At 40.0% G+C, this 27,981-nt stretch overlaps 3 protein-coding genes across 3 annotated transcripts; all 3 read right to left on the reverse strand.

Moving 5' to 3' along the window:
- Positions 1-1,580: 1,580 nt before the first annotated feature.
- tmem147 (transmembrane protein 147) lies at positions 1,581-6,136 on the reverse strand. Its single transcript, XM_063879963.1, has 8 exons — positions 6,032-6,136; positions 5,158-5,260; positions 4,775-4,844; positions 4,593-4,658; positions 4,348-4,484; positions 4,176-4,260; positions 3,203-3,324; positions 1,581-2,438 (listed from the first exon to the last, which is right to left on the reverse strand). Exons 2-8 carry the CDS (start codon positions 5,232-5,234, stop codon positions 2,318-2,320), a joined length of 678 nt encoding a protein of 225 aa, XP_063736033.1. The 5' UTR covers positions 5,235-5,260; positions 6,032-6,136; the 3' UTR covers positions 1,581-2,317.
- A 487-nt stretch (positions 6,137-6,623) lies between these two features.
- LOC134862111 (macrophage mannose receptor 1-like) lies at positions 6,624-9,212 on the reverse strand. Its single transcript, XM_063879825.1, has 3 exons — positions 8,622-9,212; positions 7,891-8,536; positions 6,624-7,132 (listed from the first exon to the last, which is right to left on the reverse strand). The coding sequence occupies exons 1-3, from the start codon at positions 8,903-8,905 to the stop codon at positions 6,920-6,922; spliced, it is 1,143 nt and encodes a 380-aa protein (XP_063735895.1). The 5' UTR covers positions 8,906-9,212; the 3' UTR covers positions 6,624-6,919.
- Positions 9,213-11,118: 1,906 nt separating this feature from the next.
- Positions 11,119-21,970, reverse strand: gapdhs (glyceraldehyde-3-phosphate dehydrogenase, spermatogenic). Its single transcript, XM_063878921.1, has 11 exons — positions 21,861-21,970; positions 14,656-14,715; positions 14,205-14,301; positions 13,890-13,996; positions 13,111-13,201; positions 12,908-13,026; positions 12,732-12,813; positions 12,469-12,620; positions 11,969-12,131; positions 11,716-11,813; positions 11,119-11,605 (listed from the first exon to the last, which is right to left on the reverse strand). The coding sequence occupies exons 2-11, from the start codon at positions 14,682-14,684 to the stop codon at positions 11,536-11,538; spliced, it is 1,008 nt and encodes a 335-aa protein (XP_063734991.1). The 5' UTR covers positions 14,685-14,715; positions 21,861-21,970; the 3' UTR covers positions 11,119-11,535.
- Positions 21,971-27,981: the final 6,011 nt, after the last annotated feature.

Here is a 27,981-nt window from a genome sequence, read left to right on the forward strand (position 1 = left end):
TAAGGTGCTACTGCAATCAAGAACATCCAGGCCTATAGTCTTGTGACCTGTACATAAACCTGCAATGGGTCAGGGGTGGTACCATCCTGATTGTTAGTCACACTCTTCTAATTCTTGCTGGAATTCACAGGGTCAGGCTTATGTCGATGTGTTGCTGCAAACAGACACAAGTATAAGGCAACAGCAGAGCCCATTGTTGAATTCCAATAATGACCGACTTGTTGGACTCCAGTCCCCCCCCCCCCCCCCCCCAGCTGACAGAGGGAGGAGAGAGAAGCAGAGAATGCAGACAGTCTACTAAACTGAAGTGGTGAAAGGGAAAAACCTGAGGTGAGAACAGAGGAGGTTTGTTAGAGCAAAATTGTTGTTATAATTTAAGTGTACAACAGGACTACATGCTTTTAAAAAAATAGGGGCATCATTTGACCTACAGGTTCATTCAATCTACAAAAAGAGCAATCACTTATTCAAAAATAGCTTTCTACCAATTAACATCAGAATAATTTGCTAAAGTGTAACCAAACTCCTTAAGCTACAATGTTTTAGCAATGTTGCTTGTCCATTTTTGTGTTTACCGTAAAATTCGTACACAAGTAACTTTCTCTGTAACGTATTTGAAATAAACACCTAGGAAAGAAGTTGTCAGAAAAAAAAGCGAACATCTTCGACTACACGATGTATGTGTCATTTATACCTGCTACAAAGTTATAACAACTGTAAATTCATGTGTTCATTTTGGTACAATATTCACTTTTATTTTCTAAAACTTGCACAATTTGGCACCATTCCATCTGATTACCCCTGAACACAAAGAACATTCCTTGTTTGTAACATGATATTTTTCTGGAATTATGGTGTAATCATGTCAAAAAAAATCTCTTTCTCTGTTGACATTCAAAGTTGTTTCATAACCAAGGCTCTCATGTTAAATAATGTCTTTGTCTCCTATTCTATAATTTCTAGAAGTGTTTTCTCTCCCTCCCTCCCTCCATCAGAAGCCCCGCTCATTCAGGTGTGTGGGGGTGTTGTTCTCTTTTCCAGTCCGCCTATTCAAGACTCTTTTTTCTCTTAGTCAAGGGTAATCGCAGAAGTGTGGGAACAGAGGAGAACTTTTGTTACCAGCCACCTGTAAATGGCTAAATTACACTGGCTACAACTTATAACACATACACAAGTAAAATAAATCCAAAAAAGTAGGACAACAGCGCTATTGACTGACATCAATGTAAAAATGTAGCTTCTATTAGCTATTGCTCCAACACAATGTTTGTGGTAGACTAAAGGGAGGGACCTCTCTAAGTAGTTGACCAATCACAACAGGGCCAGACAGCTAACCAATCAGCGCAGACTGGGCTCTGGTTTCAGACAGAGGGTGAAAGGAGTTGCTGCAGCACAGGCAGTATGAGAAAAATAAAGACATTTTTGAACATTAGAGCATAGAAACATGTCACAGAAAAATATACAATTATAAAAACTGAAAATGAGCATGATAGGGTCCCTGTGAATTCATTCTTAAATATTACATATGGTCACTGACAGCCATTGAACAGTATGAACAATGAAAACTAAGAGAGCAGAGATAAGACAAAAAGACATTTATTACTTACATCTCAAAATCACAGTTACTGATAATTCAATGAAATGTGATCATAATGCTGAGTTCATTGAAACTGCAAGACAGTTTTTTTTTGTTAAACTATGAATACAGAAATCAATTTCATTATGAATTAGAAAAAATCTTGTTAGTTACGTTTTAACTACTAATATTTACTTGTATATAAATAAATTCATAAATTGGTGGCCACACAAGAAACTATCAATGTCTTTCATTTGTTATAAATTCACTTTTCTATTGAATCTAAGCTGGCTCATTAGACAACACATAAAAAAAACATGTTATATAAATTCATTTGTGGTCTTCCTTGTACAAAAATTCCTCGTTCAACAAAACCAAAACAGCTTAGGAAAGCCAATCATGTTATAGAAGCTCCCTGATGTCACCACTCAACCAGAAGTGTACTGGTGGACTGAAAGCATACAAAGCCTCAGTGCATGTTTCCCATCACAGGGCTTTGATGACTGATGACTAAACATCTTGAAGAACTGGTTCACTTCCCAGTAGGGTAGCGTAGCCAGAACTGTGCCGTAGACCAGTTCAGCTACCCATTATCAACAAGCACTTTTCAGTAGTCTTTGGTGTTGTATGGTGATACATGGACTGAAAAAAAGGTATCAGGAGCTTCTAAGTTATGACAACTGGGGTCCAGTCTGAACCCAAAAGACTGTTGGAGGCTGTTCCCAGGGTGCTGAGTTTGACTTAGTTGCTGTGGACCAGAGTGACAAAGAGAAACAGTGAGCAGAGAGAGATGGCTCCGGTCAGCACGGCTTTCACCAACAACACGGTCCAACTGCCCAGCAGAAAGACGTGGACGAACAGCCTGAAGAGGGAGAGAAGCACGAAGTAAGTTACAACGGGAAGGAACAAAAGGACAACAGTGCATTGCTGCAACCATGTACAGATACACAATTAAATGGCATGTATTATTTTAATAACCTATGGTCTACTTCAGCCACTAACACTGAAAACCCAAATGTACTTAAATGATCTGCTGGTCCTCACGTTGGTCTCTGAACCTCTTGAAAAGCATAAACACATATTACAGTTTCTGTCAACAGAACTTGTTTGTCAAGCCAAATAGAAAAGTTACTAGGCAGTTACAATTCAATACACATTCATCCCTGTAGTTTGTTTTGGACTCCAACAAGGAGCACATGATAAAAGTGAAACCTGTGCAATAGACAAAATGTCCAACCAACTGACTGGGGGTCCAGAATCATCTCTCCTCCGTTGCTTCTCACATTTAAAAATGAGATCAAACCACTGCACAGCTCTCTATACTTCAGGGAAACAGGCTAATAGATGCATGACAGATATTTTAGGTATGTAAAGTGATGCAACTTTTATGTTGTTCATTTGACCTGCAGGTTTGTTTTTCTGACTTGCACTTCAAGATTAGAGTGAGTATTCTTGCTGTTATATAGTGCCCTCCTGTGGTTGCAAAAACAAACAGATTTTTCCCTTAAACAAATACTTTTCCTTTTTGGAAATGTGCTTTCTTGTCTAAAGTTAGTTGAGTGTACGGTAGGTGGTATGTCTGGCGGTGTGTAGGTCTGATGGTGTGTACAAGTCTGTCAGACTTACTCCATGAGGAAGGCCTTGTAGACACACAGAGCCAGCAGCACAGTAACAGGAAGCCTGAAGCTCTTAGGAAGGTCGTATCGTGTGAACATCCACACCACTGCTGCCATGGCGATATAATGGACCTAGAAACACATAAATATAAATACAAGTTACATTTGTTGTTTTTTTTAAATGTATTTTTTACACACTCATGTGAAGATAAACATTGAAGATAAAACCTTTGAGAATTAAAAAAAAAAAAAACGGAGTTTACAAAACTCTGATGGAAAAAGCAAAAGACAGACCAGGAGGCAACATAACAGCAACAGTATAAGCATAGTGGAAAAATGTGTAAACAAGTTCAACACAATACAAAGTGCAGCCATAACAATAAATAAATAAATAAAAGTAAAAGCAATAAAAGATAGTCTGTAAAAACTGATTTTAGGAAATCATTTAAAAGTCACTGACCATAGCAGGGGCTGTTTATGCCGGTTTACCCTCCTAATACTAACTTTAGGCAGTTTGTGATACATAATTAAAACTACTTAACATTTATTTAAATGATTTCTATGCTTATAAACAAAATAGGTTGTATTGGATGCTGGTTTTCCTGCAATTAAACACTCAAAATCATAAGTGCCTGTCTTTGAAAAGTTGAAACATGAATGAGAGTGATTGCAGTATTGCTATTTTTTATGTTCTTAACATGTATTATGGTTGAATTGTGTTGGCCACAATAATTATGTTGTTAAAATCAGATATGGCAACAGACCTGGTGGTGACCTTTGCAGGTAAAAAGATAGGAGGGTTTGAAAATAAAAAAATAAAACTCAAAGCAACAAACAAAAACAAATAGCACAATGGAAGACAGTGAGGTGGAAGGAAGAGGGAGAAAAGGGTAGGCTGACATACAAGACAACAGATAAAGTGACAAATAGAAAATGCAGCATTAGACAGAGTAGTGAAAAACCAGAATAGGACAGCTACTCACCAAACTAATGTTGGAGTCGAAGCTCATCTGGATGTACTTCCAGTCAAACTCAATCCCTCTGGCTCCCACCCACAGAGGAAGACACCTGAAGATTCAAAACAGAGAAAATGTAAGATTCATCATCTTTATATGAATAGCAATTTGGTTCCGCAGGTGCAGCGTTTCAGCTTACCTGGACATCACAAGTTCTGCTGTTGCCCAGCCCATGGCAGCCACCATGATCTTGTACTCTCCTTTACCAGCATTACGGGACATCACGAGATGGAGCCCCAACAGGTCTGCCATGTCCACTGTTGACTTCATAAATTCCTAAAAAACACAAACATTATAACCTCCTTCACAAGATGCTTTGAAACTGGTTTTCCTTGTATTTTCATTATAATAGTTGAAAGGAATCTGACAGCAAGGAGCACTCACCCCTACAAAATCATAAACTCCAGCTCCTCCTTCCCATGTGGGGAAAAATGTTGCTAGGAACAGCATCTGAAATGCAAAAATATACATCCGTTTAAACACTCCAAAACTCAAGGTTTCCCCTGCAATCTTCCCTGCCCAATCTCACAATGGAATATCATTTAATCCCCAAAAAGCCAACTCACTTTACAAAGTTGGACAAACAAGTAAGTTGCTCCCGCCTGGACACATCTCCAGAAGGCATTGTACTCTGAGCTAAAGATTGAAAACACAAAGACAGAGTTAAATGGCAGTCAGGTCAAATAAGGGTGAAAAAAGACAAGGAAAAATGAAAAATGTTTAAGACTTGATAGCAATAATAAAACAAAAAATGTGTGGTAAAGCAAAGGTACTGCCAAATTCAAGAGCCCACTACACAGCACTAAGAAGATTATGTGGACCCCCTCCCAAACCTCACACATTACTAAGCAGATTATTAACAGACTTCTTAGACGCAGAGCATATGTTGCTACAACACAGGAACATACAAAACAATGCCATAAACGGTGTATTAATAGTAAACACTTACAGGCCACTGCACTTGTATGTTATAAAGTAAGGGAAATATGCTAGGGCAAAGCAGTTCCCGAAGTGAAACAGTGTCATGGTGTCTGGTCACAGAGTTCAGCTCCCTGAAGAAAAATGAAGAAGAAGAGTTCACAGGAGTATACAGCAGGCCAGGAGTTTAAGGGTTTTGGCACATTTTGACACACACAAAAACGTTTTTTTTGTTTTTTTTAAATCACAAAAATATTGAATAACACCCAACAAAAGAGATCAAATGTCTTGTTTTTAATATCACCCAGAACAAAACGTCATTTATTTTACGATTTCGTAATACACAGGAAAGCAGACTAGCCTATCCCTTGACGTTCATAATACACTGAGTTGTCCCATTTCTTAATTGTTGTATTCGATTTGTTTCTACACTTGGATGACACTTGTATATATTGATATTCAGTAGCATTTCCATTCCTGATTTGCATATTTATGTCTACTTACTGACCTTTATTCGACAGTAATTAACAGCTTACATATTCTGCTATACAGTTCACACTGGAGCTAGCTCACATTATAGGAACAGGCTAACAGGCTAATGGGCAGCATTTGCAAAGCAATCAGAAGACTGAAATGACCGGCAGTTGTCTTATTCAAAACATTTACATGGCTAACCTATTCATGGTTAAGAGTATTTAGGGAAATGAATAAGGTGCACATTAGCTAACGTTAGCTTAACTACAATCCCGTCGCCTGCGTACCTTTACACGCGCTGCTCTTGTATTTACAGAACACGTCTCGAGGGTCATTTTTATGTGAAGTGTACCCATTAAACTAGTCTTCATTAAGGTTTTTATTTTAATGTTTATTTCAGCAACCGTAAGGAAAACCCGTTTTTTACTTACTGTGTTAGAGTCCTGAGGTGAAGCACAGCGCTGTCTCGTTGAATGACAACCGGAAAAGCGTGTGCTCAGCCTCGAAATGCCTCCGACTACGCCACAGGTAGGAACCATAGCTCACATTTAATGTATTTTTGCTTTATTTGAGCGTAACAGACAATATCACATGAAGTATTGAGTTTATATAAAAATAAAAATAAACTATAACTTGTCAAATCATACAAATAGTAAACCTTTGAAACCCTTGCTTTCGATGTTTTTGAGTGATGTTGGAAGTGTAAATATTGAAGGAGTGGTGCTACCTGTAGGTCTGCATGTTATTTGAATATCCAAATAGTAAAGGATATTCGAGGATATTATCAGATGATTTCATTTCAAAAGTCTTTATTTTAGTATATATTTTTGCAATGACTTTGAGGTGGTTGTTGAAATATCTGATCATAACTTTTTTAATGTTTTGCTATAAATGATGCGATATTTATAGCTTTACTTTTCAATAAAAGAGCTAATAAAAACATTATTTATTTACAACATTTATTGACCTATAGCAGCTAATGGAATTTATCTGAAGCAAAGATTGATTTCATGTCAATGATCCTACAAAACAAAGGATAAACTTAGAGTATTAATGTGTCCATAATACATGTTGTTCATCGGGATTGGGATCTATAGAGATCACACAAGTCTAATATTGCGAAAACCATAACAAAAAACAAGCGGAAACACCTTTTTGTTTCTAATTTTTCATTCTGTATGCTAATATTCTTTCTCACTCATTGGGAACAAATAAACCAGGATAGCCTTATTCTATTTATCTGATCCAACCCTTTAATATATAGAGCTCAGTGTGTTACATACAGTCAAAACAGGAAAAAATAAAGCATTGAAAAGCTCTTAAACCCCCAAAATGTCAGCTTTATATCTGTAGCAGATAAAGTTTCTTCTTTCCAAGCAGTTCCTGGTGATCCAGTTGTTGGTGTCATGTTTGGACAAGGTCCCACAGTGTTTCCACTCAGACGGACAGTCCGGCAGCATCATCTGGTTCTCCAGCTGCTCTCCGTTGGACCACCACCACCTTCCTCCCAGGAAGCGAAGGCTCGTCCAAACCTGAGAAACACAAAACAGGCTTTGAGAGTGTCTCCCCCTTTTAAAAGGGTTTGATCGGTAACCGCTCACTCTTTCATTCACATTATGCGATGAAGCTGTATGAAGCTCGGAAACAATAAGGTTGTCAATGTTAATTACTGGAGAAACAAAAAGTAATATTCTGCTATCTCACTGAACTGACCTTCAAAGCTGAAGACTCAGTTAAAAAAAAAAAAAAAAAAGCTAAAGCTTATTATAGCTTTATTTTTTAGCGAAAAGGAACCACCATAAAAAAACAAGACTACGGCACTTTTCAAAAACACTTGCATCTGTTGTATATTATTGAATCAACTCCTTATTCTTTCCTTAAATAATTAAACATTTACATTGATAACCTTGGAAAAAAAGTTCTTAATATTCTATTGGTGATGAATTTGTCTATCATAATTCAGCTTATTAAGGAACTGCAAGAGATCCTGGGGGGTTCTGAGTTAATAGAAATACATTTTACATTACCTCAAAAAAGATTTGATATTTTTATTTCCAGAGGTCCTAAAAATGTTGAAATAAACTGAAAAAGGGGAAAATCATCCCTCTTTTATGACAGATTGAATAGGACTTCAACAGGTAAACATGGGCTACATTGCTTCACTCTTCAGTGTCACGAGCCAGCATCATAGTTATGTTTCTCTTAACTTGAATAGTTAAGTGTTCAGTGAAAATTTTCTTTTTTCTTTTAGGTTTTTCTAATGATTAATGCCCACCACCTATTCCCAAACCTCATCAGTGGTGGCTCTGTAGATCCTATCTCTGACGTATTTGTATTCATACAGGAGTTCCAGGCTCAGGAGGTCGTGTTTGTAGATGCAGGGGCTCGTTTCATTTTCACATGGGCTCTGCATTTCCCTGCAGTGCTTCAAGGCATCCTCCCATGTCTTGTTTTCATTCACCACCACAAGGTTGTCATCAAAGCAGAGAAAAGGAAACTCTTCCGAGCACGCTTTGCTGTGATACTTTTGATTTACGGGATCAAAAGAGCCGCAGTCTGCATAGCTTGGCTCTCCTTGGGCCCAGTTTCTGTAGTCAGTCTGCTGATCTCCGATCCAGCTCCAGGTCTCACCAGCTTTTCTGTACAGACCGATCCAGTCACCAGCCTTCAATTTTTTTGTGTTATCCATGGTGATGGTGGCCAGGTAACTGTAGTTTTTTTTTTCCCTGCAGGAATCAGAAGCCGTGTACCAGTCAACACTATTTTGATGATGTTTAATGGCATTTTCTTCTGTGCAGGAGAATTTACGTTTACTTGAACACCTCACACTGTGCCACTTAAAATCTGTATCCACATGTGCACAGTGGCTGCTCTGCTGCCCATCGGCCCAAAATACACTCTGTGAGAGGTCTTCTCCTGAGAGCTGCTCTCCTGCTCTGAAAAGACAAATGAATAATGTTTTGCTCAGCAACTACAATTTATCTCGTCAATATTTCACGATATCTGCATCAGAATACTCACTTTGGATAAATCCACCTCCACGCTGAGTCGTTCTTAGGGTCTCTGCGTAGACCAACCCAGGCTTCACCGACATTCTCCACGAAGGACTCACTCAGGTCCAGAATATTCACATTGTTACCAGCAGCTAAGTCAACGTGGTTCTTCTGGCAGTACAGTCTGGCCTCTGTCCAGTTCATCCTCTCAGCTGGAGAGTTGACTTTCAATTCTATGATGAATGCCTCCAAGCAAAGAGCAGTGAAGAGCAGGAGGCAGAGGGTGAGCTCAGAGCTGCTCCTGTTCACCATGACTGCTGCTCCCTACCAAGATGTGTCCGTTTGCCTGGCAGGGTCAGCTGTCCCTCTGATTTTAAATCAACTAAATACTCCCACAGAAACACACCCTGCCACACCCAGCTGACCAGTATAACCTCTCCTATGTAAAACAGAAATGGAAACTCAACAGACGTACTGTATATGATTTCAAATGGCTTGTATCGTTTTGTCACATGACAGCTTTTCCTATGATAAACTAACTACACAGAACATGCCTGAATTTCTCCCTGACCTGAATTAGCTGTATCACTTGAAACTTGCATTTTGTGTACGATTCCCGTCTTGGTTAATTCCGAGACAACCATGATTTCCGTGGTAACGGCAAGTGCGTTTTGATTATAGGCCAAAGGCTCCTTGAGCAGAATGAAACTCATCGATACAAAAAATGAAAACTGATAAATAGAAAGATAATTAAATGGCTATTGCAGAAATAAATATAGGCCATACTGTAAAAGGGGGTCTTCATTTTATTACAATTGTAGACAAATAACTTGTGTTGAAACTACTTAGTGTATAATGTAAACTATGTTTGCTATGTCCTTCATTATTTCTTTATCACATAACTTTTTTTCTCTCTATCCCAAATAGAAAACAACATTTTTCACTCAACAAAATATCTGTGTAAATAGGGACAACAATAACTAAATGGATCTAATATGCCCACTAGCATACTGTATAATAATTAAACAACCTAAAATCACATTTACAGTATGGGAAACACTGACATTTTGCAGTGGTAAAAAGTAACCAGTGTACCATAGTTTGTTTGGCTTCCATCTGCTTTTCATCTGGCCACGGAATAAACAAATGACAAGAAAGTGGACTCAAATCCAGTCATGTGTGGAGCAGGGAAAAGCTCTGACTTCAACTGAAAGCTACATTCAGATGTTCTACATTCAAAACAGTTCAGTCTCCATGCATGGATGGGGAAATCAGGCAGCAGGCAAATGATCTGATTTCTTTTTAGTCAGGAGATACTGTTGACCTCATCCTTGTGCTGACCTCTGTCCATCGGACTCCTCCTCCTAGGACATGGTCTTATAGTAATATGTTACCAGGTCCTTGTTATGCCCATAGTTCCACAGCCCTGTTGAATGTGTTGCAGTGCGTTCAGTTCAACAGCAGGTGGCACTGCAGCAGAAACCATTATACACATTTTCAAAGCTTTTCATGTCAGTTCCTTTTAAGAGGAAGTAACTTGGCCAACGCAGGAAAAAGCAGCAGGGCAGCATTTCTTCTATATAAGGATGCAGCCCTCATGTTGAGTCATGCTGCCGTACACTTAAAGAGGCAACAGGAGTCCTGCTAGAACAACCCCCCCCCCCCCCCCACACACACAAACATGATGCCTACCAGAGAATGACTTGAAGGGAATAGGGAGGAGACTCCAGTCGATGCTTACATTGAGTTGCTAACCTCTTATAGGCTACAGTAGGTGATAAAGGACCAGTAAGTAAGAAAAGAACTGAAAAGAAGAACTGAACAGACAAAAGAGTTTAAGTGTTCAATCCATCCTCTCATTTTCTACTCTCTATTTTATTTGAGGTCTGACTGCTGTGCTTTCACATCCATATTTAACATGGTTATTCATATTTTTTCCCTTAGTCTGACCGGTGAAAGTTCAAATCCAGCACAAAATGGAGGGAATAAATATTGGGAGCACGCTGTTCCAGGTACCATATTACTTCACCTTCTTTATTTCAGGTCCATTAATTGCTTCAATCTTTCCAGCCTATACATAGACGTTATAATATTCATATCAACATCATCAGTATCGCTTTTCTTCACAGTGATATTTCTGTCCTGACAGGTGACATGACCTAGACACTAAATAAGTAGTCAAAACAATTGGAAAATGTAGCATGGTGGAAATAAAACAGGACAAATTATTAAACTTATGCCAACACAAACAATTTGAAAATTATGGATACAAAAAATAAAAACTCATAAATTGAAAACTAATGAAGTTTGAATTTGATTTACTTATTAGCAATAACTGAACAATATTTACTGATTAGACATAAAAAAAAACCATAATGTTTTAAAGTCCTTGTGAATATAATTTTTTGATGTATTTAAATATATATTTTTTATTTTTCTGAAAACCTTTTACTACATTTTGTCAGTTTTATGGCTCCATGAGACACAGTGAACAGTTAACAATAAAAACAGGACAAAGTGACAGCTTGAGGTTTTTGAAGTTTTATTTCTGTCTCATTACTCTTAGGCCTTGTTACAGTAGCTCTTCCTCTCAGCTTCCTCCTTCCACTGGTGATGAAGTCTTTAAAACACACCAACAGGGAGATGAATACAGTAGTCACCATAGTACTGAGCCATAAGGACACATCTAAAGAGGAGGTGGGAGGTGCAGAGGGGACACACAGACACAAATACTGTCACCGACCGATTGTCGTTAAAGGAAAACAACAGATAAACTCAGAACACTCAAACACACTGTAGCTGCTGCCTACGTTTACTGTAGTAGAGTTAAGAGCCGTGATGCTATGACTTTGCTATGGGTGGGGTGTGTAAAAGAGAAGGGAAAGTGTGGTAGGATGGTTGGGTTGGTCCCTTTTCTGACTTCCTTCTTGGCCAGGAAGTGTCTACTCCTTGGAGTGCATGTACAGCAGCAGGTCAGCGACACGGTGGCTGTAGCCGAACTCATTGTCATACCTGGAGAGAGGGAGCGAAGAGAAGAGGAATAAATAGTTTGGTTTTGAAATGATAGAACTGTAAAATTCCTGTTTGACCTGTGGGAATGATCAAAGCAATTGAAAACTAACCAGGAAATGAGCTTGACAAAGTTGTCGTTCAGGGAGATGCCAGCACCAGCATCAAAGATGGAGGAGTGGGTGTCACCAATGAAGTCGGAGGAAACCACCTGCAGAATACAAAGAGAGTCAGAGGTCAAAAAGGGCATTATTTACACCTTTTATGCAAAATGAATTATAATAATTATCTGGTTAATTGTTCGTCGTTATCCATGCATTCAAATAAACCGGATCAATGCACATAATGTGGCGCTTTGAGTGTTACCTGGTCCTCGGTGTAACCCAGCACTCCCTTCATGGGTCCGTGTGCGGCCTTCTTGCAGGCTTCCTTGATTTCGGCGTAAGACGCAGGGTTGGACAGACGGCATGTCAGGTCCACCACTGACACATCAGCCACGGGCACCCTGAACGCCATGCCGGTCAGCTTCCTGGAGAGAGAGCACAGACATGATAGAGATATCAGACATGTATCATCTACCTCAATTTAAACAATGCCATTATCAATACCGTGTTCCCCTTCGTGTTTATTTCCTGTTTTCTTTCTCGGCTGTTCCCTTTAGTGTCACTTCATGAGTCTTCATCTTCTTTCCTGCTGTTTTATTTCATTGCGTGCTATTTGCGTATATAAAAAAGAATTCTATGGTGTTTTCTGACGAAGTAACCAAACACTAGTGTCCCTTGGCCACTGAATCTCCCACCTGACCAATCACAATTAAGTTTCAGCTAAGCCACGTTATAATAATAGTAAGATGTGTGTGTCCTTACCCGTTGAGTTCGGGGATGACTTTGCCGACAGCCTTGGCAGCACCAGTGGAGGCTGGAATGATGTTCTGGTGGGCACCGCGGCCATCACGCCAGGCCTTGGCGCTGGGTCCGTCAACGGTCTTCTGGGTGGCTGTGTACGCGTGCACTGTGGTCTAAAGAGACATCAAACAGAACATCAGCAACTCTGACATACATTTATGAGTTAAAATACAGGGTCATCTATGTTTAAGTCCTTACAGTATAACATTTGGACACACACTTACCATGAGAGCCTCCTCGATGCCAAAGTTGTCTTGGATTACTTTGGCCAGGGGGGCCAGGCAGTTGGTGGTGCAGGAGGCATTGCTATCAACAGGAAGACAGGTCACTTAGTATCGGACTCTATTCTAGAAGTATGTTTTGTGTAAATAAAAAATGTGCATGTCCAAACAAACATTACCTGACGATGGTCATGGTGGAGGGGTCGTATTTGTCCTCGTTGACTCCCATGACGAACATTGGAGCGTCGGGTGAGGGGGCGGACACGACCACGCGCTGTGCTCCACCCTGGATGTGAGACTGTGGAAGAGGGCACAGGTTAGAAACGGAGACATTAGGCAGTCTGTGTTATCTGTTTCGATATTTGTGCATGTGTGTACATACAGAGGCTTTCTCCACACTGAGGAAGACTCCAGTGGACTCCACAACGTACTTGGCTCCAGCCTTGCCCCAGGGGATTTCTTGTGGCTTCATGCTGAAGTCGAGGGAAAATCAGGAACATTTAGCGAGCAGGATCCAGAATGGTGTTAGCAATTGCACAAATATTTTAAATACAAGCTGTCTCTTATAGACTTGTACTGTATATACTCTTTTTTCACCTAACAATTTATCAGGAGTCGATGCCGATAAAATCTTCCTATCTTTACATTTTGTGATATAAAATTTGAGGTTAACAAAAGGAACAAGTAGTGAGTGAAGTGAGGGCTTATCTTATTACAACAGCACACACTGGGCTTTTTAAAATAGTGTACAGAAGAGCCTCTTTGGATCATGTTATGCCAGTAATTAAAATTTTTAGGCATTTGAGTTTCAGATCCTGCCACTTTAAGTATGTTGCATGGTAAAAACTAAATACTAATTTACACTCAGTGCTCAGAGGACCAGGAATGTCTCTTGTCTGACACTCGTTTCTGATGGCGTTGCATTTTGCAGATGAGGAGGCACCATTGCTGAAAGGACTAAAACAACAGCCGGCACTACGGGTAGAGGGGCAGCTCTATGAGCGATCGCTGAGTCAGCACAAAGCCTCATTCTATTACATGGGATTTTTTGGGGATACTTAACACCAGGAGGTGAAACTGGCACTAAATACTTCAGTTAAATAGAAACGTTTTAATAAATCTGCTTGTTGCCACTGACCACTAACCATTATCCACACTTACCACTGGAAGACAGAGATGGCCTGGCCATCGACGATGAGCTTGTCGTCCTCTTTGGAGACCTCACCGTTGTAACGGCCGTGGGTGGAGTCATACTTGAACATGTAGACCTAGGAGGCGGGGGGGAGATAACACACGTTTAGTTCAGGTATAATTACAAACACAATCTAGGAGTCAGAGTTTGGTTTGTTATTTCCAGTTCAAAAGGGTAATAATATAACAAAAGCGAGTAATAATGATGGTTTAGTTCCCAGGTGCTCCAGTGATAGGTAAATACATTGTTGTTAATTATTGTAAGGAAATATGTAGTTTTCTCACCATGTACTGCAGGTCAATGAAGGGGTCGTTGATGGCCACGACCTTGATGCCCTTCTGGAGGCAAGCCCTCAGGACCAGGCGGCCAATACGGCCAAATCTGCAGGGAGAGGGAGGAGGGAGGGGGGGTCAATAATAGTTGTTTTGCCAAAATGGTGGGACACTTTCTCAGAATGTCCCAGACCTCACAAGAACTCACAAGAAATGTCTATAAAAACCAATGATATAATGAGTTCTTCCACTCCAGTATTCCTCCAGCTCCACTGATGTTAAATCAACCTGACTGCCGAACTCTTTGTGACATCTAATCCATGTAAGTTCATCTCTTCCTGTGCCATTATTATTTTATTTTTGATTGATCATTACCAAAATCTGCTTCACTTGACATCCTACCCTAATAATCCCACATAAACCTCAGTCCTGTTTATAAAGTGTGTGTGTGTTTTAAACTCACCCATTGATTCCAACACAGAGGTCTGACATGGCTGCTGCTGCTTGTGGGGGATTGAGTTACCTGAGAGATACAAGAAAGAAACAGAGGGACATTAGAACCGCAGCTACTGATGGATGGAGAAAACAAGCAACACATCCAGACTAATGAATGAACAGTGGCAGGACGCTCTATTCTGAACAGGCTGCATAAATGACTCAAGATCTGTCTGTAGCCGTGGAAATGGAGCATTCCAACATGTTCACAGCAGTGAAATTAAATCTACATACAAATAACATGAATAAAGCCTGGGAGCAGTAGTTTCACGGTGCACAGGGAGCACGGTGTGCTGCATTAGAACTACAGCTAGAAAGAAAACATCTAGATGATGGTGTGTTTCTGAAGGTATAATGTCAAGATGAGCTGGGTGCTTCAGTCCGAGTCAGAATACCAGCGTGGGTGTGGCTGTTTGTTATCAGTAGCGGGAAGGTACTGGCTGCAGGCTGTTTTATGTGCAACTTGTGCAAAAGTAGGGGCGTCTCACATCATGCAGGGACATGTTTAGACAACAATGAAGAGAGGGAGGGAGAGAGTAGCAGGAACTGCACGCAACTTGACAATAAAAGACTTGTCTGCTGAGTGAACGGAGGAAGCCTGGCCTTGAATCAACTATGTGACCTCCCTTACCCTCAGCTTTCCTCTCCTTCTCATGCTGTGCACTCATTCGCCAGCTCTCCTCTCAACACCTCTTCTGTCCTCGCCTTCTACTTTTCTACTTATGCATCACTTCTCCTTTACTTGCTTTGCCTCCTTCATCTTCTGTCTCCACCTCTTCTCCTTTGCTGTCCTTGAAACGGTTTGTGCCAGCAGGGATATGCACTCTGATATCTTATATAGCTTCATAAATCATATCTTGGGACTTGGAATATAAGCAAATGTGGATTTGCTAATACGGATTTAGGATTCAAATTGACTTACGTTTACTATTTATTCTTATATTTCAACTTCATAGTCATATATGACTTATAAAAGTTCATAAACTTAAACAGGTGAACAGATAACCAGATAGTGGTTGCTCTTTGACTAGCAGCCAGTGTGTGTGTTTGTGTGTGTGTGTGTGTGTGTGTGTGACAAGCGCAGATACAGTCGAGTGACCGAGGTTAACGCTGATTGTCCTTGACATTGGTTGGTTGTCGTTTCAGACTACAGTAATCTCCTAATCTGTTGTGTGTATGCATCTCACTGAGTGTGAGTCGTGTGTGTCCCAGTGGGGAGCCTGAAGGACAGGATGTAGATCTGGTGAAATGCATTATGGGAGCACTTTAAATAGACTAAAATGAGCAAGCAGATTAAGATAAACCGTCCCTCTCATTTTCACACACGCTCTCAGATTTGAAAACTTGTCCATTTGGAGCTAATCTGATGCCAGGAAAAATCAATTTATTGAACTGCCACCGTTTCCACTGACTGAATTTCCAACAGGGGGATCACGTGTCTTATTTTTTTCAAGAGAAGAGCAGCCATTTTGAATTCTGCTGCTAGCATCCATTGTACAAGGTCGCCAAAGGAGAGAGAGGTAGAGGAAAGAAAGAGGGTGCGTACAGAATTACCGTTTCTGTCTTTCTCACCATATCCTATTGTGTATTCACAGAACTCTCATTCCCCCTGTGCACTTCTCACCATTTGTCTCACTTGTTGGCTTTCTCCCTCTCTCTGTTCTCTGCGTTTTTCTTTACAAAGAGCCATTTCCCTGGGTTTCCCAACATAAAATGGCTGCTCTACTGAGAAATGATACTACTTTGTTAAAAGAGAGGGCTATTCTGATTCACTAAAGCATGGGGAAAGCGTGGACAAAGACTAATTGGACCACATTAGAGAGACTTGATTGGATTAAGTGCTGTGCTCCAAAACATATTAATTAAAATCAGTTTGCAGTGTGCAGAGAATAGTATACTTGCTGAGGTTAAACTATAGAAATGAGTGGTAATAATTGTGCAAACCCTGACATATATTGGATACTTTAAAATTGGACTGAAGCCTGGGTGACATTCCCCCCTCAATGCCCTACTGTTGCCAAGCAACAGTGTCTGGCTTTTGCCCACTAATACGAGAAGCCAAAAAAAACGTTGCCAACGCAACTTCAGTGAATGAATCCAAGGAAGGAAACTGTAGCACCACTGTTCAGCTTCCAAATGTAGTGTTACGCTACATTTAGTTCAGGTCCAAACTATTCTAAATGTACTTTGGCATTGATAATAACACTAAAATGTGTACATTTTGTTCAATCCCTGCTACATTACTGCTAAATCATCCATTTCCTCAATGTAGAGTAACATTAAGGTTTTCATGTGCAGTTACCTTTCTTTAGCACCAAAAGATTGTCTCTTTTGGCTGCAGACCAATCAGTGTGACCTGGTATTCAGCACACACTCACACAGAAATGTCACCGCTCATAGAGGCAGGATGGTGCAGAGCAAAGCAATGAAGTTACATGCTGTCAACTGCACCTTGAAGTCTGCTGACACTCATTAAAATGTAGTATGAAGAATCAGACAGACAGCCAGACAGCAAGTGTGGTAAAGTTACACATGGCTGATTTACTAAACCGTGTTCTCAATAGTTTACCAGGGAAGAGTACAATTCATATCTGGAAAAAGACTGCAATGCAAAATCAAGTACTGAACACCTACTTTTTCTCAAGATCAAATGAAATGCACAGCAAATTGAAACTGTTTAAATTTGATTTAATTATGGTACAAACGTGTCTGCATCTGTTAGATATATCTGTGCACTGAGAGCCAAACATGATTCATGATTGGCAGGGCAGAGAACAGCCAATCATTTCCCATCTCTGTGTTCAACCTTCCCTCCTCATTCTCACTTCTGTCTCACCTTCCTGGTCCATACATCTCACATCTCCTTGATCACAAGTCAACCTACAATCAATCACTTGACCAGGGGCGATGCAACCAATCCCCTCTCCTGATTGGTTGGCCAACCTGAGGAACCGCCCACTCTGAGAAGCTTTAATGGTGTAATCCTCAATAATGCGGAAGTAGACCCGATGCACTCTGCCTACTTCTCCCTTCATCCACTCTAACACTTCTCATTCAATCTGTTTGGCTTATTTGACTTGTTTTGTCCTCGCTATATCTCCCTTTGATGTTTCATTTCACTCCTGTTCATTCTTAACCGTTTCTTCTGCCCATGACTATCATACCCTCCCCCCCTTTACCACACCACTCAAACTTATCATTAAAATTCTACTCCCTACCTCCTCCTGTACGCGCCACTCTTTGTCTGTCTGATCCACCCTCATTCAGCACGACAACCCATGTCCCTCCCTCTGTCTGAGCTGCGACCCACTTTCCTCACACAAACAGAGTTTAACCACGGGGGGGTGCAGGATGCCATGTCTGTGTGTGTGCAAGTGCACCGCAGGGACCACTAGGGGAAGGATGTCTCATGACTAGTCGGGCAGAAAAATAAGTCTTGTGGTTAAATACTAAAACTGAGACTCCTGCTAATCTTATATCTACCCGAGTTTTGAGAGGATTATATAAATAAATCATGTACACAGCTACTTATTTGGTATAGAGTGGAACATTTGTAAGTGTTTAAAAGTAGAAATAGAACTTCTGATCTTGCTTTTCCTTTCCCCAGTCTGCCTCCTTCCTCCACCCGCTCTCCTTTCAGCGTCTTTTGCATTTGAAAACCTTCCTCCTTCTGTCACACCCTCGTCCTCTCCAGTACTTTTCCACTGCAGTGCTGATTGGCTAGAGGCCAGACAGACTATCCAATTAGCTTTTCTCTTGTTGCCCGCCTTTCTGGTTAGCAATTTAAAAAATAAATACATTAGAGACTGAATAATAGATCATGCTTTTTTGCCTCTTAGATACAAACACTCTAATGGAGTGGAGTCAAAGTTTCTGTGTTCAAAATAACTTTTCCTCCGCCTCCTCTTCTTCTTTTGCTGCTGCCCTTTTTACAGTTTCACCTCTGAGGCAATGTCGCTTTGCTGCTGTAAACCAGTCAGTTAAATGTCCAACGCCATCACATCACAAAGCAAACACACACACACACACACACACACACACACACACACGCACGCACACAAACACACACCACCACAGGCTGTGCCTCCGTCTCAGCAGGCATGGTGTCCTGTAATAGCCAGATAATAAGTTCAATCTTTCTATTGGACAATTCACAAGTGGCAAAATAACACAATAAGCCAACACTATATTTAGTGCTAATAGCTTTTATGAATTACTATGTTTTTATAACCAAAGATAAGAATAGATGATAAAGGAGGTGATATAATAAATGTCATAACTTACTATTAAAGTTCTACAGAAGCATGTTCATGCATGCACAAACCCAATGTGCATACACAGAGACAGAGACAGAGACACACACATACACACACACACCCATCATGAATTAGTTAAAAGTGTGTCGTATCAAACTGCAGAAGATTCAATAGGAGGGACACATGTGACCGCTCTGCAGAGGTAACACTGCGCACAGCCACCCACACCCAAACACACACACACACACACACACACACACACACACACACACACACACACACACACACACACACACACACACACACACACACACACACACACACACATAGTAGGAGTTTGTGTCAGCAGGCAGATGACAGATTCCCCTGGTGAGGCTCAGACCCTGTGACTGGCCTCTTTTCTTCAAGCTACAGCACTACAGTATGATGCTGTGTTTGCTATCCTCTTGCTGTACACACACCTGGCCCTATCAACATCTGAATAAAAAAGCTATGCAAAACTGCTTTGTTTTACAAGTAAGGGCTGCTTATGTCCCAGGTGTGTCTGTCCTTCCCTACTGTAGGGCTTATTTCCATACATGTGTGGCAGTTATGTGCAGAGTGCTGAGTCACTCTTGAGCTCCTTCTCCCTGACACACATCCTGGACAAGATGGCTGGTTGATAAGTCATCTGCAGGGCATAATGGAGAGGAACACTCATGCTAACTTTGGCCTTGAAACAACCACTTCACATTATGTGGAAAAGGTGTGTATATCCAGAGAAGTCATAACCAACACATGACTGTGTGAAATATTCTTAGGAGTTTGAGTATGAGGGATTCTTCCCTTTTTGTAAAACCATGCACTGAAGAGTGCTCAGGAAGTAAGAGTAAGAGCTTCTGTCCAACATGAGTAGCATGCACAGACCTAATCTAATAGAAGAAGAAAAAAAGCACCTGGCAGTCCAGACCATATCTGTCACCAATGTAAAAGAGACCCCATGACACCCTTACTTGCATATGTCACGATTTGTGTCTGTGGGTGGTCCATATCTCTTTCTGTAATCACTGATAGACTTGAACAACATGTAACGATATTCTCATTGTTATACATGTGCTATGAAAAACGTAATTTTGAGAAATAAAATACATGGGGAGTTATAATGATAACATATGTAAATTGAAATGATTATGCTCAAATTCCCCAAATGAATATAATAGAGCCTTGAGTATGGAAAATGATACAGCTTTGACTTTAGAACACTAGCATCTCCGCTGGCAGCACTGGGCCTGTTATGAGTGACCTTCAGTCATCCTGAGATAAGAGGCCTGACTCCCCATCCACCAGTACAGTTGGGGGGAAACACATTTTTAACAGTTATGGAATAAAGTTAATGAGCTTTGACTTTAGAACACTAGCATCTCCGCTGGCAGCACTGGGTCTGATGTGACCTTCTCAGCTGCAGTGATGACCTTCAACAGGGAGCCAAAGCCCGACATGGCTGCATCTGCCACACCTACATAAGATGTATGGAAGTAACTGAAAGCATATAGGCATTGCCACAGTAATAATATCTTATGTACTGTTTTATTACTATTATATATAATTCTGAATAGTAAATAACACAATAAAGAGAGAACACTTTATACTGTAAGGCTGATTATCTAAACAGATTTTAATTAGTTGTGCCGTATTGCTGCCTCAAAAAGTGCAGGCGTCTTTGTGAACCGCATCAACAGGTCTGTCGAGTCTGGAGTCAAACTGCGACAGAATAATGCGACACCAAAGTCCTGCCTGTGTCCTTCACAGCCATCACTGGAGCCTTTTTCACCACGCCTCTCTCATCTTTCGACATTAAATGAAGCCAAGGTTATTTCATTTTTTCCCGGTCAGTTTCTTGCATCACTGTGATCTGTACTTCCCGTGTACAATTCATCTGTGAAATGTAATGGCGCAACGACAGGTTTCATCATGCAGTCTGGGGAAAGCACGTAGCTTACCCTTCATGCACGTACACTCCCGTACATTTTGTCCATTACAGCCTAATACAAAAATGGAGCTGGAGTCTATTAAAGCTTTTACTTCAAACACATTCAAATTCACTGCATAGTTATTTTATATGGGATATTATTAAGTATCTGTTGTGATAAACGCGGAAATATATATTTCTGTGTTGCGCTTATATAACATGGAGACTAATCCACTTCCGCAAAGATGCAGCAATGGGAGCTGCCAATGTCACGTTACGCACTCAGTAAGACAAATGAATGAATTAAATGTTATAAACTAGCTATCATCCACATTATGTAGGTTTTCTTTGCAAGACACACTTTTGAAACTCCTATGAGTTTATAGACAGAGGGTGTTGGTGTTGGCTATATGATGCAACGATAAACTGAAGTAGAGAGAAGAACGAGCAGCCTCTCTCCTGACTGCAAGGCCATGTCCGCATCCATTTCCCATCTTCGCTTTTCTCTTCCCGCAGGCTATCATAAAACGTGCTAACTGCAATAATAGCACATTTAACATTAGTTTCACTTATGCAACGATACATTTGCTTTAAACTAATGTTACCTCACTCTCATCCTCCCACATGCCTGTCTCTGGCCACTGTGTAAACGGATACGTGGCCGATTAACAATGCACTGTAAAGGTTCGAGGATGATTACTGGCTTCCATAAGTCATTTACAGCTTTTAATAATGGCAGTCTCAGGAAAATATTCCACGAATTAAACAGTAAATAGGTCATTTAAAGCGGCAGTAGTAAACCTACTTTGAGTAAGGCTGGCCTACATGTGTGCAAAGACATATACGCTAACATTTAAACCCCTAGTGAAGGCTGAGTAGTGTCAAATACTGGTAACGTCCTTTAACATTTGTGTACTGTATAATGGCGAATACACAGTGCAGCTTACGGTAAATCGGTGTTGGACTTACCTCCTGCTGATGCTTCTTCAGTCTGGGTGCGCAGTACTCGGTGCCGCCTTCCGCTTTTATACAAGACACGTGCCTCGGGAAGCCTGGTCGTCCTGGCGACGTGACGTCACCTCATCCTGTGCTGATAGGCTCCATTCTGAACGAGGGGCTGGTCACGGCTGCCATAGTAACTATAGGGATGAAATGGTTTTTCACACATGTTACTCATAAACCAATATAAGACAAGAGTGGTGTCGATGATGAAAGATGACATTAAGCAGAGAGAAGACACACAGAGATGAAGGACAAGACAGAGATAAGACAGACACTGGCATGATGCCAGCGTGGAAGTGGTGGGCAATGATGAAGCATTTTGTCCCATTCCCACCGTGATCATGCATGTGATGAAATACAGAAGCAATATAGCTAATGCATGGACAGCCTTTATTTATAATAGGCAGAGACAGGAAACTAGCTGTAGATTACAATAGTCAAAATAACTAAATGCAGTCTAATTGGTAGACTGGTCCCTCTCTGTCTATACAGGCACATGTTTTATACCCAGGCCGACACTGTGCAGTGATCTGTAAAGGACTGCAGACTGGGTCGCCTATAGATGCAGCATATGCATGTGTGTGTGTGTGTGTGTGTGTGTGTGTGTGTGTGTGTGTGTGTGTGTGTGTGTGTGTGTGTGTGTGTGTGTGTGTGTGTGTGTGTGTGTGTGTGTGTGTGTGTGTGTGTGTGTGTGCCGATATGGATAGATGCAGCAGTTATGTAGGAAATCATGAAAGCAACATCTGATAGAGACATGTTCTACATTCTGCTAGACCGGTTTATATTACACTTTAAAGAAGAAACAAATAATAAAAGATCAACAATAAACCCTAATACTTGTGATTTTATTTGAATTAGACTTAAGTTTATCGTATTATTTTGTATGCCATTCTATTCCTCTCTCCACTCCTCTTTTCATGCCACAGCATGTGTCAGACTGGGAACGAGCCTACGTGAGGGAGGGTGCGTGCACTACTGTAACATGGGAGATCCCTGCACTGCAGTGCGAGCAGGAAGTCGTTGACCAACATGATTTGCACTCATTGCACATCCCGTGTTGCATTGGCTTTAGATTCCTGCATTGTAAAGCAAGGTCAAACCCATCAAATCTATCTATCTATCTATCTATCTATCTATCTATCTATCTATCTATCTATCTATCTATCTATCTATCTATCTATCTATCTATCTATCTATCTATCTATCTATCTATCTATCTATCTATCTATCTATCTATCTATCTATCTATCTATCTATCTATCTATCTATCTATCTATCTATCTATCTATCTATCTATCTATCTATCTATCTATCTATCTATCTATCTCTAGACATAGATGATCTTTTATTTAGTTTCCTCTACTTTATGAAAGAAAACAATCTGTTCACAGTAGGCTACTTTTTTAGTAATTCCAAATATATATTTCTTCATTTCAGCACAATCACAGGGTCCATTCATCGAGAGTTAATCGATGGTGCCATCTGCTGGACAGAAAACTGCACTGCACATAAGGATTGTTCGTGTTTATGACAGATATTAAATCAGCTACATAGGTACTTAAATGTTTTGCTTGTCTGTTCTGAAGGCTTTGCCCTAACAAGATGACAGTACTGTTTGTGTTGACTGTCGGCACACTGTGGATAATAAACATTCAGCACATACATTTACGATGATTAATTTTCTCAGTGGATCTTTTGTGTTTGTAGGATTCATTGCAATGGAAACACTAGAAAAAATCTGGAAAGTGTTCAGATTGGCAAGACAGAAGTTCTTACAAATGCAGTAGGGGGAATTTAGCAATAGGAGAAGCAGAGCAATTAAAATTCATGAAGCATGCAGTAGACCAATGTGATGTTCACCGCTGAAAGTCAGCCATATTCTCTCGATATCTACCCTACACCAATACATGTTTACCTAAAATTGTATAACTTGGATGGCGCCTTAAGTCCTAGACAATACATTCTTAGCAAGAAAGTTGTCCCTGACGTTTGTCTGAAGACTTTTATCTCCCTGACCTCGCATGGTGGATGACACTGAGCCAGTCTTATCAGCTTTGGGCCTACAGTTCTGGATGTCTATGTTATGCATTTTTTTCTTTCTTGAGAACAACGCGAAGAGAGCTGCAACAGAGGATGATTTGTAAGAAAAGCCCCATAAATGACTCAGGAGAAAAACTGTTTTGAATCCGAATATGTATAAAATCTAAGGATCAACAGTTTTAAAATATATGTAAATGCCCATTGAACCCAGGACTATATCTTTAACATGTTATTTTTCAAATTATAAATCTATACTGTCTTAACATTCCTTTGAATAAAATGAAGTTGGTTCAAGGGTGAACCTCAAAACGCACGCAAAGCAATCTGTGGATTTTAAGACATTTCAGGATCTATAGATCTATTTGACATAATATTCCCTATTTTTGCCTGGTCCCTAGATCTTGTTTTGCTTTTAAAAGAACTTGAGGATCTTTTACGATAGTTACAGTACCCACGCAATTCCTGTGTCATACAACAGAGGGCGAACTTCCCTTTACAGCAGAGGTAGCACCAAATAACGGGTCAGAGTTTGTGCCCAGTCACCTTCAGTTAAACATTATTATCTGAGAACAAGTTGTAAAGTCAGTAAATAATAAAGTGTGATGAATGCACACAAATATCAACGTGTAAAGGTAATCAGTGTTTTCTCTTTGGTGAAACTGTAAATCACTATTTTGAAGTAAGGCAGATGTAGGCTATGAATACTTTTCATATATGGACCATGTTTTGTGTGTTTTGTCTGGCTTATTACAGTATTAAAAATATGTGAAAAGTAACTGAACATGTTTGTCAGGGATTCTAATACACCCTCTCAACAGAAAAAAATATTATACGCTTTTGAGTTATGTACACTTTGAATCAACCCTGCATATGGCAAGGTCCATTTAGTCTACTTTATTATTCTGGGTCATTACCAGTAAATAAGAAAAGAACAATGCAAATAAAGATAATTTAATCATCTGTTAAGCGATGATATAAGAACAAAAACTTGCTTTGGTTGCCATTCCCTCAAACCCCTTCTCAGTTATTTTTCATTATTTCTTTCCTCCACACACCATAGATTGAGTCTTGAAAACGTAAAGCACCTGTGTAGCAGAACAAAGTATTTATTGATATTAAAGCTTCCTTATGTAAACTGTCGGCTGAAATGAGCCACCAGCCGAATGACAAATGTGTCATATACACCTCCTACCACTACTTAACAGGAAATTTAAGTCTGAGTAGAGGTGTGTGTGCAAAGGTGAAAGCATGAGAATTCGGCCTCACACACAACATTGAAAAAACAAACCATTTGTCATTATAATGCAAACTTTTAAAATAATTTCCACATGTTCCAGTTATGTCATGTCTTTAATAGCCACAGTATTAGGCCTATAATTTTCATGTTTACATTACTCCATACACATATGATTATATCTTGTGTAGTTTTTCTTCACATTCTGGACCCACTGAAAGTGATTTAAGACAACACTAATGCCGAGAACTCCAACAGTTCAACACACTGAGCCCATGGTACCATTAAACCAACCTCCTGACCCCCTCAGGCAGAGAGCTGGCCCTCTCTGATAATATTTTCATAGGCTGTGAATTATAAGTGTTTAAAGGGGCACTAATCGCAGAGTTACACTCATGCCAAGAGCTGCTTAGCATCAGTAAACCACAAAGTCTGGATAGAGAGCCTCAAGGGCCAGGTTTTAGCCAAAGTTAAAACATTCATTACAACAATTATTTTTTATGGCCAATCATGCCTTTTAAGAAAGTATACAGTGGAAAATTAAAAGAAATATGGGGAGGATAGGGGGAAAAATAGCCATCTTAAGTCAGATTCAAACCTTTGACACCACTAAAACATACCATACGCAACGTTGCAAAAACGTTCCTGTCAGTCAGACCCTGAAAGTGGTGGAAGGTAATGGTAGCCACACGGTGAAGAAGTCGAGGTAAAGATGCAGGCTTTAATCTTTGGGATGGCTGACTAAGATTCTCCCCTCAGAACAGCTAACCGAATACTAAAGATTGGAAATGCCCGAATAATAAAAATAATCAATAAATAATTCAACACAAAACACATTGTTGTTTCACTTAAAACTGAAAGGATGATTCTTCATTATGACAGCAATGTTCCATTAATGCCACAACACAGAAAACAAATGGAGGTGAATTGCATTTCATTATTGTCCAGCAGAGGGCAACACACACCTGACAACACTAAATGCAGAGCACTGTTATTAACTCTGTAAGCTTTGTGTTTTTTAAAGAAATTTGCTATATTCATGTCCAAATGAATAAGCGAGACAGATTTCCTTGGACAAATTCTTCTGAAGTGTTTACAAGTAAGCTAATTATCGTTAGCAAGTCAGCCTGGTTTTACCCTTCCTGGGTGACTTTTCTCTGGGCTAGCCATAGCACAAATCTGAAGAAATTTCAAAATGTATGAAGCACTTAAAAATGTACTTTTTTTGTCATCCTATATATATTCTTTGGGCACATACTGTGTTGTTCTACATATTTCCATATCCAAGAAAAACTTACAGAAAATGAACATCTCAAAAACTACAATGAGCACAATCTAATAAGTGATTATAAATGCCTTTGTGAACTCATTACAAGTTTAATATGTACAAACATGCGGTCAGAAACAATGTTATGGTATTTTTCGTACCATACTAGTGATAATCTTTGGGTACAAACGTTGGATGACAGTGATAAGATATGTAGTACAGTAAGTCATGTGGGGCCTTCCGAATTGAAACAGTATTCTTTTTAAATACCAATTTATGGGAATAAACCAAGGACTGTCTTAATTCAAGCTGTAAATATATTTTAAAACAAAAGTTAAACAATAGTTTTTAATGTGATTTAATGAAACAGTCAACAGGGTGGAAAAGATGGAGGATGGAAATGTGAGCTAGAGTGACCGGTAAGTGCACCTTACTGTGGATGCGGGTCTCCGGTGGTTTTGGAGCTGCTCTCAATGTCCTCCTGAATCACCGCAGCAGAAAACCAACCTGGGGAATCTGAAAAATGTCAAGCTTGATGCAGAGAATGTAGAAAGTGCTACCTCAGATGGACTTAATGTACATTATGTCATATAATTTCTGTCAACCCACACATAAGATTTAGATTGAGAAACCTTGATTCCAACAGAGATAAAGCTGGATTTAGATTCACAGGACATTTAATGTAATTCACCGTCACTGTTCGAACTGAGATTTTTTTTGTTTCATGGTTGAATGCAGTCGCTTTGGATAAAAATGTCATTTAAATGAAATGTCATGTAATGTTATATACTTCTGATATTCTGGCATAATTCAGATTAATTCCACAGTGAGCAGAGGTAGATCCATCAATGTGTCCTTCCACCTTCATTCCAACCTTCCTCTCATCCTACCTGCGTCTCTCCTGCATATATCTCCTCCACTTCCTCTCCCTTTCTCCCTGTTTTCTTTGGCCTGCCACTGAGGGACTGGAAGTGTCACCTCATCACACAGAGCTCTGTTTCCCTTGGAGGCCACAGTAGGATGTCTGTTAATCTGATCTGAAATCCTCAACCTGGATTTGGCAGCTTCCTACAAACACTGTTGGCTCTTGAACAACTGTGAAGTTCTTCTCACAGCGATGTCTATCTGAGAGATAGACTGCCTGTAATAACTCTACAATCAGCCTCAGCGCTGTGTGGGACTCTGCCAGGTTTTAACCTTTCCTTTCTTTGGCCGGGGTTCACTGTGAAGGCAACAAGGTATTGTGAAATAAACTGCTCTCCAATTACACTGAGCTACCACAGCGATGCATTTGACAACCTGGCAGAGTGATAAAATACTCTTGAACGGGCAATTTATCACTCATACACAGAAGGAAAAAGAATATTTATTCAGAAACAGGTTTGCTGCCAAGTAGGTTCAAACATGCATACATAACAACAGTAAGAGAATTGAAGTAGTAAAAAAGGAGAAAATGTAGAATTCTAGAAAGGAATTCAGTCTCGCTTTATGACAGTAACTGATAAGATAAAGGTTTTCTGTTAAAGAAAAACCCTGCAGCAAGCCTT

Source organism: Eleginops maclovinus, chromosome 3 (genome assembly GCF_036324505.1).
Source record: "Eleginops maclovinus isolate JMC-PN-2008 ecotype Puerto Natales chromosome 3, JC_Emac_rtc_rv5, whole genome shotgun sequence".
Taxonomy (NCBI): Eukaryota; Metazoa; Chordata; class Actinopteri; order Perciformes; family Eleginopidae; genus Eleginops; species Eleginops maclovinus.

What these genes read in the sequence shown, in the direction of transcription:
- tmem147 (XM_063879963.1), bottom strand. Translation starts at nt 5,234, where the DNA reads ATGACACTGTTTCACTTCGGGAACTGCTTTGCCCTAGCATATTTCCCT. An exon ending in TGTTTGTCCAACTTTGTAAA is followed by an intron (nt 4,659 to 4,774) that starts GTGAGTTGGCTT and finishes TTTGCATTTCAG; the next exon opens with ATGCTGTTCCTAGCAACATT. An exon ending in GCAGAACTTGTGATGTCCAG is followed by an intron (nt 4,261 to 4,347) that starts GTAAGCTGAAAC and finishes TTGAATCTTCAG; the next exon opens with GTGTCTTCCTCTGTGGGTGG.
- LOC134862111 (XM_063879825.1), bottom strand. Translation starts at nt 8,905, where the DNA reads ATGGTGAACAGGAGCAGCTCTGAGCTCACCCTCTGCCTCCTGCTCTTC. An exon ending in TGGAGGTGGATTTATCCAAA is followed by an intron (nt 8,537 to 8,621) that starts GTGAGTATTCTG and finishes TTGTCTTTTCAG; the next exon opens with AGCAGGAGAGCAGCTCTCAG. An exon ending in ACAGAGCCACCACTGATGAG is followed by an intron (nt 7,133 to 7,890) that starts GTTTGGGAATAG and finishes TGTGTTTCTCAG; the next exon opens with GTTTGGACGAGCCTTCGCTT.
- gapdhs (XM_063878921.1), bottom strand. Translation starts at nt 14,684, where the DNA reads ATGTCAGACCTCTGTGTTGGAATCAATGG. An exon ending in TCCACCATGACCATCGTCAG is followed by an intron (nt 12,814 to 12,907) that starts GTAATGTTTGTT and finishes TCCTGTTGATAG; the next exon opens with CAATGCCTCCTGCACCACCA. An exon ending in TGGGTTACACCGAGGACCAG is followed by an intron (nt 11,814 to 11,968) that starts GTAACACTCAAA and finishes TGTATTCTGCAG; the next exon opens with GTGGTTTCCTCCGACTTCAT.